General features: G+C 44.4%; 1 protein-coding gene across 1 annotated transcript; it reads left to right on the top strand.

Annotated features, from left to right (window-relative positions):
- The first annotated feature begins 1918 nt into the window (after positions 1-1918).
- Positions 1919-15292, top strand: LOC141989030 (olfactory receptor 5W2-like). The gene is made up of 2 exons (XM_074955253.1): positions 1919-2656; positions 15035-15292. Exons 1-2 carry the CDS (start codon positions 1919-1921, stop codon positions 15290-15292), a joined length of 996 nt encoding a protein of 331 aa, XP_074811354.1.
- Positions 15293-16576: the final 1284 nt, after the last annotated feature.

Consider the following 16576-nt stretch of genomic DNA (forward strand, 5'->3'; position numbering starts at 1 on the left):
TGCAGGGTGACCCCAACATACTCCCCACTCTTCGATTTCTCTCCAGAAATGTACGTCCTGTGCTGCCCAGTCCTCTCCTGGACAATACAAGCTACACTATCTATTATTTCTTTAATAGCACTAACATGCCTGCAACTTAGCTTCTCAGACACTTCTATTTAAACACACTGGATTAGATAAAACAATAAAACAAAGTTTATTGACTACAAAGATAGATTTTAAGTGAGTGGAAATAAGGAGGCATAGAAGTCAGAGATGGTTTCGAGAAAAATAAAGCTAGAATGCAACTTCTTTCTAAGTTAAAAAATAATGTTAAATTCAAAGCAAAAGTTTCCTCACCACATTCTCTCAGGAGTCTAACTGACCAAACATCTTAGGTCAGAAGCCATCCACCAGTCCATTGGCTGCTTCCTTTATCCCTTCAGATGCAGTGAATCAATTATTTTTTCCAATAAATTATCTTTTCCCCGTAAATTATAAGATTTCCATCAAAATACCAAAAACCTTTCTCCTTAAACCATGGCCATGGGACTCTGGTGATGTTCCAGGGAAGTTCAGCAAGAGCAGAGACCATCATGCATCATGGGGAATATAGTAATGGAAGAGATTGGTGGTGTGTGGTATCTGAGGAACCCCTGTGGTACTTCCGAGTCGAAATATTAAGTTTTTAGCTAAAAGATTTTGGTCTACACAAACACACACACAAAACCTCTGTGGATCAGCTCTTCACAGTACACAGCTTGCACTGAAAACAGCAGGATAAAATATACCGCTAACCTCATACTCTCTAACTCTGGTAGAAATTACATCATTTAATAACACAGTAAGAAAGAGTAAGTCAAATTAATCCCCAGGGCACCAATTACACTGAGGGTGGCTTTGGTTCACTAAATGCATTAATTCGGTGTTTTGTCTCTCTGAGCTCAGGTATTCCCAGTTGCTTCAGGAATCATGTCCCATAGATCAAACATCTCCTTATGAAACTTTCCGAAGGCTCCTATTTGGAAGTTTCTTTCGATGAGGAAACACTAACACATCTCTCTCTCTCTCTTCTCAGCAGGTACGTGCTATTGTCCTGAATTACAGTCACATACGCACACACTCAGACACCATGGTGATCAGCAGGTATTAAATTCCAGTCTTCCAGCACCGAAAGCGTCAGCCCCAACTGAAACCCCTTCAGCTAAAGGAGCGACCTGCTGGGTTGGAAAAAAAAGGCGATTACCTAGTCACTGAAGCCAGGGCTTCCCATGATGACTCTGGGTTTTCATACACACTCCAGTAAATGCCAAACAGCTTAATTAGCACATTAAGGAACTTTACCCCAAACCAACATGCCAAGCCATATAGGTCCACTTGCTCAAATAAGGTGGAAAGATTGACACTCCTTTCCTCTCACCCCTTTTTTAGGTAAGGAATAATCCTTTCAGACTGATTCTCTCCCAGCAGAGTCACAAGTCACTGTTTTCTGTTCGGATTAGCGAACAGGAGTGTTTGTGTGAGAGGCATGATTAACCTGCATGTTATTGTGTTTGCACAGTGTCTGCATTTTATCAAACACCTGGAATGATCAGCTGTGAACATCTGGATCTGTGTACAAAGCCCTTTCCGGAGCAGGTACTGATGTCCATTGAGAAACTTATCTCCATTTATCTTCACTTACTTCATTACAGAGAAGGGACAGCTTTTCTGCACCATCCACCTGCCCACATCTGTGTAGCTGTCTGATCTCTGTTCAGAGGTGATGAAAGAGGGAAATCACTCGGAGGTGACTGAGTTCATTCTCTCAGGACTGGCAGATCATCCAGAGCTGCAGATCCCCCTCTTTGTGGTATTCCTACTGATTTATGGTATCACCCTGGTGGGGAATGGGGGGATGATCTAGTTAATCACAATTGATCCCCGACTCCACACCCTCATGTACTTTTTCCTCAGGAATTTGTCTTTCTGTGACCTCTGCGTTTCCTTGATAATTTCCCCTAAGATGCTGCTGGATTTCTTAGCTGAGAGGAAAAAGATTTCTTTCACTGCCTGCACTGTGCAAATGCATCTCTCTATCGTTTTTGGAGACATTCAGTGCCTCTTGCTGGCTGTGATGGCGTATGACCGTTATGTGGCCATCTGTAACCTGCTGCTCTATACGGTCGCCATGTCCAGGCACCTTTGTAAACAGCTAGTGATTGGGGTGTACACTGTGGGAGTGGTGGATTCAATGATATACGTGTGTTGTACATTTCAGCTGTCATTCTGCAGCTCCAACATCATCAATCATTTCTTCTGTGACGTCCTCCCACTGTTGGTGCTCTCCTGTTCCGACACCCGCATCAATGAGATTGTGACGTTTGTTTTCATGAGCTGCATTACAGGGAGCAGCTTTGTGACTATCCTCCTCTCCTATGTCTATATCATCTCTACCATCCTGCAGGTCTGCTGTGTTGAGGGCCAGAGCAAAGCCTTCTTCACCTGCTCTTTCCACTTAACCTCTGTGGTCCTGTTTTTTGGTACCCTCCTCTTCATGTATTTACGTCCCACCTCCAGCTATTCCATGGACACAGACAAAATAGTCTCAGTGTTTTACTCGCTGGTTATCCCCATGTTGAAAACCCTCATCTACAGCCTGAGGAATGCAGAGGTGAAGGACGCCCTGAGGAAAGCAGTGAATAAACTCCTAACCAATTCTTCAATCTGTTTAATTCTGTACTGGTTTTCTGATGGGGAGTGGAAACCGGTGAATTCAATTCTCAGCCAATTGTAACATAATTTTGCAGAGCCTGTGGTCATATTGTTCATTATTGTATTGTTATTATTATTAATTTGTTTATATTCCAACAAGGTCTGCAGACCCCAACTGAAATCAGTGGACAAAACACAGGAAGACTCACAGGGCAAGAAAGAGAGAATGATTTTATAAGCTTGTGCTAGGGGCATCCACCTAGGGGGTGAGTTGCTCAATTTCGTGTCTCTGTTCCATGGGTTATTTAGTTACTTACTTAGCTGAACAACTTTGAAAGGTGAAAGCAGCCCAGGCTAAAATAGAAGATCACTCAGTCGCTGGGATGCTTTCTGGAAATGCAGGAAACCCAAGTCCAGAGCGTGACAGCTTCGATCACAGAGACCCTCATTGGGACTGTCACCTCATGTGGTGAAATTACCTCTGAGCCCATTTTACCTGCCCGCCTGGGCCCCCAGAAGCCTGCCTTGTTGAGCCAGACACGCTAGCTAGCTACAAACCAGAGTGAGGGTCTGGGCCACACCCCCAAAACTGAAGATCTAGACTGAAACCAGCTCAGCAGCATACCTTTCTCCAGCACGCAGACACCCAGCTCCCAGTGGAATCTAAACCCCAAATAAATCCATTTTACTCTGTATAAATGTTATACAGGGTAAAATGATAAATGTTCGCCCTCTATATCACTGCAAGAGAGATATGCACAGCTGTTTGCCCCCCAGTTAAGAATTACTTGCACTGAATTTATAAATCAACAAAAGTGATTTTATTAAGTATAAAACGTAGGATTTAAGGGGTTTTAAGAAATAACAGAGCAAACAAAATAAGTCACTAAGCAAAATAAAATAAACCATGCAAGGCAGACCTTAATACACTCAGAAATCAGTTACAAATGTTAACTTCTTATCTCGGTTGTTACTAAAGGTAAAATCCTTCTAAGGTCAGATGCCTTTTCTGACCTGGGTCGAGCCTGCTCTCACCCACCCCTGTGGTTTCAGTCCTTTTGTTTCCAGCTGCTTACAGGCATCTCCATGGGGTGGGGAGGCTGTGACTTAAGCCAGCTGAAAACACTCATTGTTTGCTTCCCCACTTGAATAGAACTTCCCTAAGGCAGGAATCCTTTTTTGGAATTCCACCCCCCTCTGGAAAAGTACCAGCTTCAAGATGGATTTCAGTATCAGGTGACATGGTCACATGTCACTGTAAGACCCCAATCTCCATTTTTCTTCGGTTGTCCCACAGTTACACAGGAAGGTAAACAGAGCCATTCACAGTTAATTGATTCTGAAGCACCTTAAATGGCCTCCACTTAAAATGTCTACATCTGTAATACAAGTTTATAACTTATTCTCCTAACTCCAGACATAGAAATAATCCATGTAAACTAACAGGATGCACCCACTTAGTGGATTATAACCTTTATAATGACATGTTACATGGGGCACTTAGCATAAAGCATATCCCAGTGATGTCTTATTCAGAAGCATATTTTCATAAAGCGTATGGAGTGCAATATCACACAGAGCTTTGCCCAGCACTGGACAGAAGGGGGAATTGAACCTGGATCTCCCACCTCACAGGTGACCACCCCAACTATTGGGCTAAAAATTAGATAGGGAAGGACGACCACCGCTTCCTATGGTGGCTGTGTTGCGACCGGCAGCTAAATCCTCCCTCCGCACACACTCATTGTTTTTGGACAAAGCTATTAGAAGTATTTGTATCACATTTGTTAATAGTTTCAGGTGAATCCAAATGATATTGCTTTTGACAATAAATGATTAGTCCAGAAGAAATTCATCCATTTCTAGACACTGTTGTGTCCCAAAACTGGGAAATTACATAAAGAGACATTTGGAGAGGTGACCAACTTAACAAAAGAAGGAAAGAGCTTTACCAAGGGAGGGAGAAGAGTAACTGGAAAAGGAGAGAAAAATAGTTTTAATAGGAAGGGGGAAAAGTCCCCCATCGATTCAGGGAATGTCCATACTAAGCCCATTACATTGACTCAGCTATGGTGTGCAGCAGCGCCATAGTGTAGATGGTTTCCACATTGATGAAAGGGTTTTTCCTTCAATGTAGTTAATCCACATCCCCGAGAGGCAGTAGCTAGGACAATGGAAGAATGACACTGAGGGTCAGTACAAGCTAACTGCCTCGCACAGCGTGTGAAAAGTTTCCACGCCCTGTGTGACTGAACTTGGTTGATCTAATTTTTAAGCATAAACCAGGCCTCAGAGAAGCTGCTGATGGAAAAGACCAGTTGGGAAATCTAGTTCTATCTCCCTGCCAGGGCAGCAGAATCCCCTTCGGTTCTTTTTGTTCAGGCTAGTTGGAAATTTTCCAGCTGTTCCAGCTTCAAAGTAGAGATTATCCTGCATTCTGATTGAGCTTAGTGTCATTCTGTGTGTGTGTAGTGGGCACTCTGCCTGTGTGTCTGTGTTTGGTGTGCAGTGGGCACTGTGTGTGTGCATGTGGTGGGGGGTAGAGTGGAGCTGAATGTCAAGCGTAGGCAGCTGTGTTTCCCTTGTCCTGTCCACGGCTCAGCTTAGGATGTGTTCCTGACTCTAACACTCAGATGCCCAGCTCCCAATGGGGTCCAAACCGCAAATAAATCTGTTTTACTCTGTATAAAGCTTCTACAGTGGACACTCATAATTTGTTCACCCTCTATAATACTGATAGAGAGATATGCATAGATGTATGCCCCCCCCAGCTATTAATACATACTCTGGGTTAATTAATAAGTAAAAAGTGATTTTATTAAATAGAAAAAAGTAGGATTTAAGTCTTTCCAAGTAACAACACACAGAACAAAGTACATTACCAAACAAAATAAAACACGCAAGTCTTTGTTTAATACTGTAAAAATTAATGGAGGTAAATCTCACCCTCAGAGATGTTCCAATAAGCATCTTTTACTGACTAGACTTCCTCCTAGTCTGGGTCAAGTAATCACTCACACCCCTGTAGTTACTGTCCTTTGTTCCAGTTTTTTTCAGGCATGTCCTTGGGGTGGAGTTGCTTTTTTTTGTGCCAGCTGAAGACAAAATGGAGGGGTTTCCTCAGGGGCTTATATAGTCTTATAGGCTTATATAGTCTCTCTCTTGGGGTGGAAACTGTTTCCCCTCTCCTCTGCAGAATCCAGCACCAAGATGGAGTTTTGGAATGACATGGGCAAGTCACATGTCCATGCATAACTCGGTTCCTTGCAGGCCAACACCACATTCCCAGGAAAGCTCACACTTGGACTGGCGTCTCTAAAAGTTCTTTGTTATCTTAAGTGTTTCTGGATTGGGCACTTACAGAGAATAGACTTTTCTCAAGAAGTTGACTAACTGCTTCACTGAGGCTACTTAAAATCAAACGAGTACATAACAAGTATTCATAACTTCAAATACAAAAATGTTACATGCATGCAAACAGGATGAATATAACCACTAGAACATAACCTTTGCAGAGATATGTTACATGGCATATCTAGCATAAACCACATTTTTGTTATGTCATTTTTATACTCATAATCATATTTCTGGAAAGCATTATGGGGTGCAACATCACACCCTCCTCCTGAACTTACTGCCAGAGACTGGACACTGTCCATGGTGGAGGCAGTGCATGTAAAATCCCTTTTTGTTTGTGTTCACGCCCCCTTTCAGTACCTTTAAACTGTATGATGTCATTCATAGGTGTTCTAGCAGGGTTTGGGGTTCTTGGTCCACAGAAGATTGAAAACTGGTTGGGGTGTAGTTTTGCTAATTGAAGGCAGACAGCAATATCTGTTAAAGTGGAGGTGTCTTGGCATTTATCCACCAATGACATGAGGCTGTGTGCCTCAGTTTCCCCTTCCACACAGCAGCATAGGCCTGTTATGCTTTTGCTGCTATGCCAAGATTTCAGACTGTTTACAGGTATAAGCCGAAAAGCAACATGCTTTTGGGACTGTCTTGTCATCATTCCTAGCATGAACAAAAGTTTTTTCCACAGAGCAGGGGAGTCTCACATCCTTCAAGGGTTTACCACAAGTATTAACTCCTTTGTCTTGACCCATAGATGAAGTAGCAAAAGACACAAGACTAACAGGAAATCTTCAGCGGACAGGCTTTGTTCACACAATTTAGCTTGTTTAGTGTCTATAGCATTTCCCCATTCCTTTGTGTACCCTGGTAGGTGCTCTGATGCAGATTCTTCTGCCCATTTGGAGAAGGCTTTTAATTCAGGCATGTGTTTGAGGCTTTAAAAGGACAGGGGGCACTGCAACCATGCCTGCCCTTCACTGCTCCCTCTTGTGAAGCTTCCCAAAGGCAGAGATTTTCTCCCACCATCCTTGAAGAGAGAGTGTTATTTTTATAAGGGTAACAGGAATAACATTCTTTAATGGAGTGCTTTGGATCAGTAAGATCCCCTCAGTTACCAAAAGGTCAGCTGGGTAGACTCTCCCCTCCCGGCGATCTGACCCCCAGTCTTCCCTTAAAACCTGATTCACAGGAGAGGGGTCTTGAATGCAGATTTTTCACCCTCCTCCTGGGAAAAAGCCTCCCGACAAATGTGGGCAATATCTCCCATCCCCCATCACCTTCCATCTGGACTTCCCTCTCTGGGCTCTTCTTGGGGTCAGACACTGCTGCCACCCCCAAAAGGGAAAGTGACCTGGTCCGGTTGTAGGCTCACAGCTACCAGCTATGACAGACCCTTCCCTGATCAGCAAAATCCCCCTCTTTCCCTCAGGTTGGGCTTGCTTCCAGCTACAGAGTCCCTGGGGTCTGTTCCCACCACAGCAGGAACCAGGACCCCAACTTCCACCTTTGGGGTACATGTTTCTGTGCACCCCAGAGCAGGGCCTGTCCCCTGTGGACCTGCAACTTCCTGGCAGTCAGCAACTGGGACGGCCTCCTTGTTACAGGTGGAACATTCCTCTCCCCGAGGCAGATGATCACAGGACAGGAGCTGGCTTTGTCCAGCCCCTCCCGCAGGGACTTGTCTTAAGCCCTGGAGCTACAGCAACTGGTTACAGCCATTCCTGCCCCCAAAGCTGCATGCTTCACTGCTACAGAGGAATTTAAGAGACTCTCTCCTATTCCCCCACTAGCCCATGTGAGTTCACACACACACCCCACCCTGGGGCTTTGAGCACAAGATTCCTTCTCCCTGTTAACCAAGCCAAGGAGAGATTCTGCCACATCAAAGAAATTATTCCCCAGTCGAAACAGTGCAAGATTCTGTGCCACTGTGGCAACAGTCAGCTCAGCCTGCAAATCACCAGTTTCCATGTGTATCTTAGCGAAAGGGGCAAGGACTTTCTAACCTCCCACCAGTTCTAATGCTGCTATTTCCCCTGGCAACAAATCCTTCTCCTGGATCAGGTCCCTCCTGACCACAGAAATCTCTGCACCCGTGTCCCTCAATCCCAGGAGAACTTTCCCATTCAGTTTAACAGCATGCATGTGCTGACTGCTTGGTTGTGTAGAAGCCCCCTTTACAAATCCTGGGTGGAAAGAGGCAGCAGCCTGGCTCTGAGAAGCAGCAGCTTCATTTGTTTCCTGCTGCCTGTTCCCTCTCAGCAAAGGACATTTATTCCTCAGGTGCTCAGTGGACTCACAATCCGAGCACCTCTTGGGCTTCTCTGCGCGTACAGGAGATTTGGGAGGAGTAACAGGGGAATGGGGAGGTGGACGCCCAGCTTCCTTTTTCCCTGGGGTAAAATGGTGATTCTGCTTTCCCCCAACCCTGTGCCCCTCTGCCCCTGGTTTCTGTTTAATTGTAGCTTGTGATGGCTCAAAAGAGTCTGCAAACGCAGCCAATCCACCCAGTGCATCACCTTTTTGCCCCACAAATGCTGTTTTACATCATCACTGCACATATTCAGGAATTGTTCCTGAGTAACCAAATCACACATTTCTTCTGAGCTCGTAATGCCTTTTCCCCTCACCCACTTATCGAACAAATCTCTCATTTCATTTACATAAGCCACATTACTCAATCCAGATCCCCGCTTAAGACTCCTGAGTTTCACGCTGTAGGTTTCTGGCATAATGTGAAACTGTTTCAAAACCAGTTTCTTAAATTTACCATAGTTTGAAGCATCATCAGCACACATCTTATTGAATATGTCCAGAGCTCTTCCAATCAATTTTGCTACCAATGTGGTCATTTGTTGATTGTCAGGAGTTGTATGGAGGGTGCACAAAAGTGATGAAATATTCGGCAATGTCACTGGACTCATCATACCGTGGACATATTTGCTCCCATTTGTGTATTTTTGGGGAAGTGGGGCCAGCTGCTGCTGGGTTTTGTCTCTTCTGCTCCATAACAGCCAGTTCATGCTTCTGGGCCTCAATCTGGGCCTGTATTTCTCTGTCTCTTAACTCCAGGACTCATTTGTCCCTGGCTGCCTCTGCTTCCCTAGCCCTTTTGTGACAGCTTCTTCCCTGGCTGCCTCTGCCTCTTTGAGCTTCAATTGAAACTCCTCGTCCTTTGCCTTCTCTTCTGCTTCCAGTCTGGCCAGCTCTACTTTAGCAACTGCCTCACTGGTAGTCATTTTCCTGCTTTCTTGTTCTGGGCCACACCCCCTCGGCAGTTCACTGAAACTGAGATGCACTCAGCTCAGGGGCTTCTTAGTTAGCAGAGACTTTCCCAGTGCTCAGTGTTCAGCCTTTCTGGGCAGTCTCTAACTTCTGCATTTCCAGCTTCTTTTCATCTTCATTCTTACTTATTTTGCTTATTTTTCAGTCACCATTTCCCTTATCCGAAATAAGGAAACAGAAGATAACAAACCAGTAACCACTTTGTCTGTTCTCCACCCACCACACCCAAAACTCACTTAAAATCACTACCAGAGTATCAAAACAATCAGCTGTGCACAGATCCTGCTCAACTACGCCGCTGTGATGTGTTGGGTCCCAGAAACCCCTTTGGGACTGCCACCCGATGTGCTGAGTTTCCCTCTAAATGTGTTTTCCCTGCCAGCTTGGGACTTCAGTACCTCACCTCGTTTGAGCGAAACACACTTGCCTGGTGCAAACCCAGATCCAAGTCTGAACCACGTCACCCACAATCTGCAGGCTTAACTGAAAACAACTTAAGAAGTGCTCCTGTTTCTAACATTCAGATAGCCAGCTCCCAATGGGGTCCAAACCCTGGAAATAAATCTGTTTTACCCTGTATAAAGCTTATACAGGATGAACGCATACATTGTTCGCCCTCTATAACTCTGATACAGAGATTTGCACAGCTGTTTGCTCTCCTCCCAGGTACTAATAAATACTCTAGGTTAATTAATACCTAAAAAGTGATTTTATTAAATACAAAAAGTGGGATTTAAGTGGTTCCAAGGAATAACAGACAGAACAAAGTAAATTACCAAACAAAATAAAATAAAACACACAAGTCTAAGCTGAAAAGCTTAAAATATAAATGCAGATAAATCTCACGATCTGAGATGTTCCAATAAGCCTATTTTATAGACTAGACTTCTTGCTAATCTGGGTCCAGCAATCAGTTACACCCCTGTAATTACTGTCCTTTGTTCCAGTTCCTTTCAAGCATCTCCTTGTGGCAGCTGAAGACAAAATGGAGGGGTTTCACCAGGGGCTTATATAGTCTCTCTCGTGGGTGGAAACCCCTTCCCTTCTCCTATGAAGAATCCAGCTCCAAGATGGAGTTTTGGAATCACATGGGCAAGTCACATCTCAATGCATGACTCAGTTCCTTTCAGGCCAAAATCAAATTCCCAGGAAAGCTCAAATGTGGATTGGCATCTCTCTAAGTTCATTGTTAGCTTAAGTGTTTCTTGATGGGGCACTTACAGAGAATAGTCTTTTCTCAAGAAGCTGACTGACTGCTTCACTGAGGCTACTTACAATCAAACCAGTAGATAGCCAATATTCATAAATTTGAATACAAAAATGATACATAAATGCAAATAGGATAAATATATCCAGTAGATAATAGCTTTTGCAGAGATATGTTAAATGGCATATCTGGCATAAACCATATTCCAATTATGTCATATTTATATTTATAAGTCTATTTCTATAAAGCATTATGGGGTCCAACATCACACTCTGTCTCACAGACTATAATTTATAGGAACTAAATAAAATTAATAACAGAATCGGGAGGGAACTGGCCTGCTCAGAGATGCTGCAGAGATCTTGAGTGTTAACCACCAGTTTGGGGAATATCCTCCTTTTTGCATCCTGCCCTGCCCTGACTTTGGCATTTTCAGTGAGGACTGCCCCAGGCACCTTAGGGTCACAGGAGGCAGAGAAGCCAGGAGGAGGAGTTACGAGCATGACTCGTAGAGGAAGTAGGGGCACAGTGTTTCCTGGGCACAGATCTGGAGTGACTGACTTGGAAGTTTCTGAATACAGAGCTTGCTGCCTGTTGGTTGTTTCTACTCGTGTTCAGGAAAGCAGGACTTTGTGTACATTCTTTCTAACCTCCCCCTCCTCCCACCACATGGATTATACAAATAAATATAGCTGACTTGGATCATCAATTTTTCCTCCGAATACAATGAACCCTGTAATGTCTCATAGGTTGACACCACTTATGAGATGGGGCACCAACATGCCAAAGAGCACAGATAATACCAGCGAAGCCTGCACACCTATGGGGATAATTTCTGCTACCATAGTGAAGAAAGTAAGAGTCATCACTGGGCCTGCCATGGATCTCCTTGGTGGGAGGTGATGAACACGATGGCCTTGTAAATCTGCAGCCATGCATCAGTGCATGGGCCCATCCCTGTGCTGACCTCACCCTTTCATGTCAATCGAACAGTACTCTCAGTCATCACTACACCTTTGGTGTTACCGGGATACTTTTTAGGTTGGTGACATAGCATGGTCCAACCCAGACTAATCAGCAGTAGTGTCATACCTGCCCATAACCTTGCAATGCCTTGCTGAAGTGGCTTCCACCTGGGCCACTCACAAACAACCATCTAGCATGCAAATCACACCCTGAGCATGTGTGTGTAACTGCAGCCTGGCCAGGAATAGTTGGGTTACATTCAGGCTCTCACCACCCTTGGTTATACTGGAGGGTGACCCCAACACACTCCCCACTCTTCAATTTCTCTCCAGAAGTGTACATGATGTGCTGCCCAGTCCTCTCCTGGACAACACAAGCTACATTGTCCATTATTTCTTCAATTGTACTAATATGCCTGAAACTTAGCTTCTCAGACACTTCTATTTAAACACACTGGATTAGATAAAACAATAAAACAAATTTTATTGACCACCAAGGATAGATTTTAAGTGAGTGCAAATAAGGAGGTATAGAAGTCAGAGATGGTTACAAAAATAATAAAGCTAGAATGCAACTTGTGCCTAAGTTAACAAATGATGTGAAATTCAAAGCAAAAGTTTCATCACCACATGCTCTCACCAGTCTCACTGACCAAAGTTCTTAGGTCAGGACCCCTCCTTCAGTCCAGTGGCTGCTTCCTTTCTCCCTTAAGATGCAGTGAATCAATTGGGAGAGAGAGATAGAGAGGGAGATTGTTGCTTTTGGATGTCTGTCCCTTCTTTTTATACTCCTATCCCCCCTTTGAGAAACATTTCCACGTGGTTACCAGCAGGCAAAATGTCTATGTAGAAGGATGTTCCCTGCTGCTTTTTCCTCACCTTTTTTGGGCTTCCTTTTTTTCTCTTCCTGCTTGACAACTCTGTTTACTGTTTAGATACAAAATTAAGCAGAGCACATGTTTCTTTGTTTAAGACAGACCAGTTTGCCAGCCTCCGTTTGGAACATGTATTAATAATATGATACAATGTAATATTATAACATCACAAACATTATAAAAAAATTATTAACATTTACGATGACAGCATGACTATTTCTAGTTGACTCATAGATTTATTTAGCATCTTACAGCTGAGCTCTGTGTGCAGGTAATATGCATGCAAGCGGGATAGTTTTGTGAACTGCAGAAGTCCGTTGCATGCTCTGGCCTCCCGCTGAGCTCCTCTGGTCATCATTTTGTCTCCATCAAGCAAAATGAGTGAACCTATCTTTCCTACTTTGGGGAGTAACCTAGTAATGGAAGGACATAGGATAAAATGGTGATTGGTATGCTATAAATAGCATGATAATCTGGTGTACTCTTACATGTCTTACATTCCACCAACTGGGGCTGGGACCATGAGGTGATTCTGAAACCTGAAATGACTTATAAGATGTCACCTGTACATGCAAACAATTAGTACATTTCACCTGTATCTAACTTTCTGTTTCTTTGATTCCAAATTTCTTGCTAAGTCTGGTTGAAAATTTTTCTTAAGAAAATTTTTGAAGGGAAATTGGATTTTCGATAAACTATTTTTTCCAAGAAATTATCTTTTCCCTGGAAATTATAAGCTTTCCATCAAAATACCAAATTCCCTTCCTCCCTAAACCATGGCTGTGGGACTGTTGTGATGTTCCAGGGCAGTTCAGCAAGAGGAGAGACCATCATGCATCATGGGGGATGTAGTCCAGCCTGGGAGCCTGGCCCATGGAAGAGATTGGTGGTGTGTGGTACCTCAGAAACCCCCGTGATACTTCTGATTCGAAATATTAAGAGTTTAGCTAAAAGATTTTGGTCTACACACAAAAAAACCCCTTTGTTCATAAGCTCTTCACAGTACCCAGCTTGCACTGAAAACAGCAGGATGAAATGTACCCTCAACTTCATACTCTGTAACTCTGGTAGAAATTGCATCATTTAATAACACAGTAAGACAGAGAAGGTCAAATTAATCCCCAGGGCACCAATTACACCGAGGGTGGCTTTGGTTCACTGAATATATTAATTAGGTGCTGTGTCTCTCTGAGCTCAGGTATTCCCAGTTGTTTCAGGAATCCTGTCCCATAGATTACACATCTCAGTATAAAACTTCCCGAATGCCTGAAACTGGCAGATTCTGTCGATGAGGAAACACAAACACATCTCTCTCCCTCTTCTTAGCAGGTACGAGCTATTGTCCTGAATTACAGTCACACACACATATACAGACACCATGGGGATCAGCAGGTATTGAATTCCAGACCTCCAGCACTGAAAGCCTCAGCCCCAACTCCGACCCCTTCAGCTAAAGGAGCGACCTCCTGGGTTGGAAAAAAAATAGGCAATAACCGAGTCACTGAAGCAAGGGCTTCCCATTATGTCTCTGGGTTCCATACAGGCTCAAGTAAATGCCCAAAAGGATAATTAGCACACTGAGCAACTTTACCCCAAATGGACATGTCAAGCCACAGAGCTGCCTTTGCCCAGATAGGGTGGAAAGATTGACACTCCTTTACTCTCACCCCTTCTTTAGCTAAGGAATAATCCCTTCAGACTGATTCTCTCACAGCAGAGTCACAAGTTTCTGTTTTCTGTTTGGATTAGTGAACAGGAGTGTTTGTGTGGGGGGCATGATTAACCTGCATCTCATTGTATTTACACAGCGTGTGCATTTTATCGAACACCTGGAATGACCAGCTGTGAACATCTGGCTTTGTGGACTAAGCCCTTCCCTGAGCGGGTACTGATGTCCATTGAGAAACTGATCTCCATTTATCTTCACTTACTTCATTACAGAGAACGGACAGGTTTTCTGAACCATCCACCTGCCCACACCTTTTAGCAGCCTGTTCTCTGTTCAGAGGAGATGGAAAAGGGAAATCACTTGGAGGTGACTGAGTTGATTCTCTCAGGACTGACAGATCGTCCGGAGCTGCAGGTCCCCCTGTTTGCAGTGTTCCTACTGATTTATGGTATCACCCTGCTGGGAAATGGGGGGGATGATCTTGATAATCAGAATTGATCCCCGACTCCACACCCCCATGTACTTTTTCCTCAGTAATTTGTCTTTCTGTGACCTCTGCGTTTCCTTGATAATTTCCCCTAAGATGCTGCTGAATTTCTTAGCCAAGAGGAAAAGCATTTCTTACACTACCTGCACTCTGCAAATGCATCTCTCTATCATTTTTGGAGATGCTGAGTCCCTCTTGCTGGCTGTGATGGCGTATGACCGTTATGAGGCCATCTGTAACCCGCTGCTCTATACAATCACCATGTCCAGGCAGCTTTGTAAAGGGCTCGTGGCTGGCGCATACGCTGTGGCGATGGTGGATTCAATGATAAACATGTGTTTTATATTTCGGCTGTCATTCTGCAGCTCCAACATCATCAATCATTTCTTCTGTGACATCCCCCCACTTTTGACGCTCTCCTGTTCTGACATCCACATCACTTTGGCATGCTGCGTTATAATGAGCAGCTTTGTGACTGTCCTCCTCTCCTATGTCTAAATCATCTCCACCATCCTGCAGATCCACTCAGCCAAGGGCCAGCGCAAAGCCTTCTCCACCTGCACTTTCCACTTGACCACTGTGGTTCTGCTTTTTGGCACCCTCCTCTTCATGTATTTATGTCCCACCTCCAGCTATTCCATGGACAGAGACAAAATGGCCTCAGTGTTTTACACTCTGGTGATCCTCATGTTGAACCCCCTCATCTACAGCCTGAGGAACAAGGAGGTGAAGTACTCCTTGAGGAAAGCATTGAATAAACTTCTAACCAATTCTTGAATCTGTTTAACTCTATACTGGTTTAGTGATGGGGAGTGGAAACAGGTGGATTAAATTCCCAGCCCATTGCAATGTAATTTGCAGAGCCCGTGGTAGTATTGTTCATTATTTTATTATTATTATTATTAATTTGTTTGTATTCCAACAAGATCTGCAGGACCCAGCTGAGATCAGTGGATAAAATATGGGAAGAATCACAGGTGCAGAAAGAGAGAATGATTCTGTAGGCTGGTGCCTAGGGGCATCCACCTAGAGGGTGAGATGCTCAACTTCACTTCTCTGTTGCAATGGTTATTTAACGAGTTATCCACAGTAGAACTACTTTGAAAGGAGAGATTGAGAGGCACCCAGACTGGAATAGCACATCGCTCAGGGGCTGGGATCCTTTCTGAAAATGCAGGTAACCCAAGTGTATAGTATGGCGGGTTTGGTCTCAGAGACTCCCATTGGGACTGTCACCTGATGTGCTGAAATTACCTCTGACCCTGTTTTCTCTCCCAGGCTGGGCCTCCAGAACCCTGCCTTGTTGAGACAGGCCCACTAGCCTGCTGCAACACAGATCAAGGGTCTGGGCGACACCCCAAACCTGCAGATCTAGACTGAAACTGTTGTAGGAGCAGCAGTGATCTGTATGCTCTGTATGACTATGCTATGTATAACCTCTATGCTCAAAGGCTCTGTTACACTCCCCCCCTTTTGTCTCCTCTCCCTCTTTGAATACCCGTGAAGTGGCTTTTCCCCTCCCCTCCCCCTCCCTCTCCCTCCTGGAATGTTTGTGTGATGAATGGGCTGCTTCAGAAGAGCTCCCAGGTAGACAAGGAGTCCTGGACTCTAGTTAGTCAGCAATCACATACCCAATGCATGGACACTGTATGGACTCTGCTTGAGGTGGAGTATGACCAGTCAGATGCCGCCAAGTCATCTCTCGGTGCAGGCCATGAGGAGCAGGTCCTTAAAAGGGGAAGTGGTTATGTGCTCAGGAGTGCACTCATAAGTTTTACCTCCCGTGAAGGCCCTTCGCCCGGACTGCCTGGCCACTAGTCCACTGCGTTGCATTCCATCATGCCTTAGGAAGGCTGACCTTCATCACACCATCCATTGCTGTGCTGTGAGACACACCTTGAAGGATCCTGACATCTCCAGTGCCATGCCTGTCCTGGGAGCATGACTACGCGAGTGTGAGTGTGACCCCCCCCCTTTTATTTTGAGATTATCTAGCAGAAAAATAAATGGGCTCTTTTCTGCCAAATTCTGGAGGGTCATTAGTCCTCCCTAAGCTTCCTA

Source organism: Natator depressus, chromosome 6 (assembly GCF_965152275.1).
Source record: "Natator depressus isolate rNatDep1 chromosome 6, rNatDep2.hap1, whole genome shotgun sequence".
Taxonomy (NCBI): domain Eukaryota; kingdom Metazoa; phylum Chordata; order Testudines; family Cheloniidae; genus Natator; species Natator depressus.

Bases quoted from the DNA above. Each gene is read 5' to 3' on its own strand.
- LOC141989030 (XM_074955253.1), top strand. From the start codon at position 1,919: ATGTACTTTTTCCTCAGGAATTTGTCTTTCTGTGACCTCTGCGTTTCC. The intron at 2,657-15,034 runs GTGAATAAACTC...ACCATCCTGCAG, and splicing joins AGGACGCCCTGAGGAAAGCA to ATCCACTCAGCCAAGGGCCA.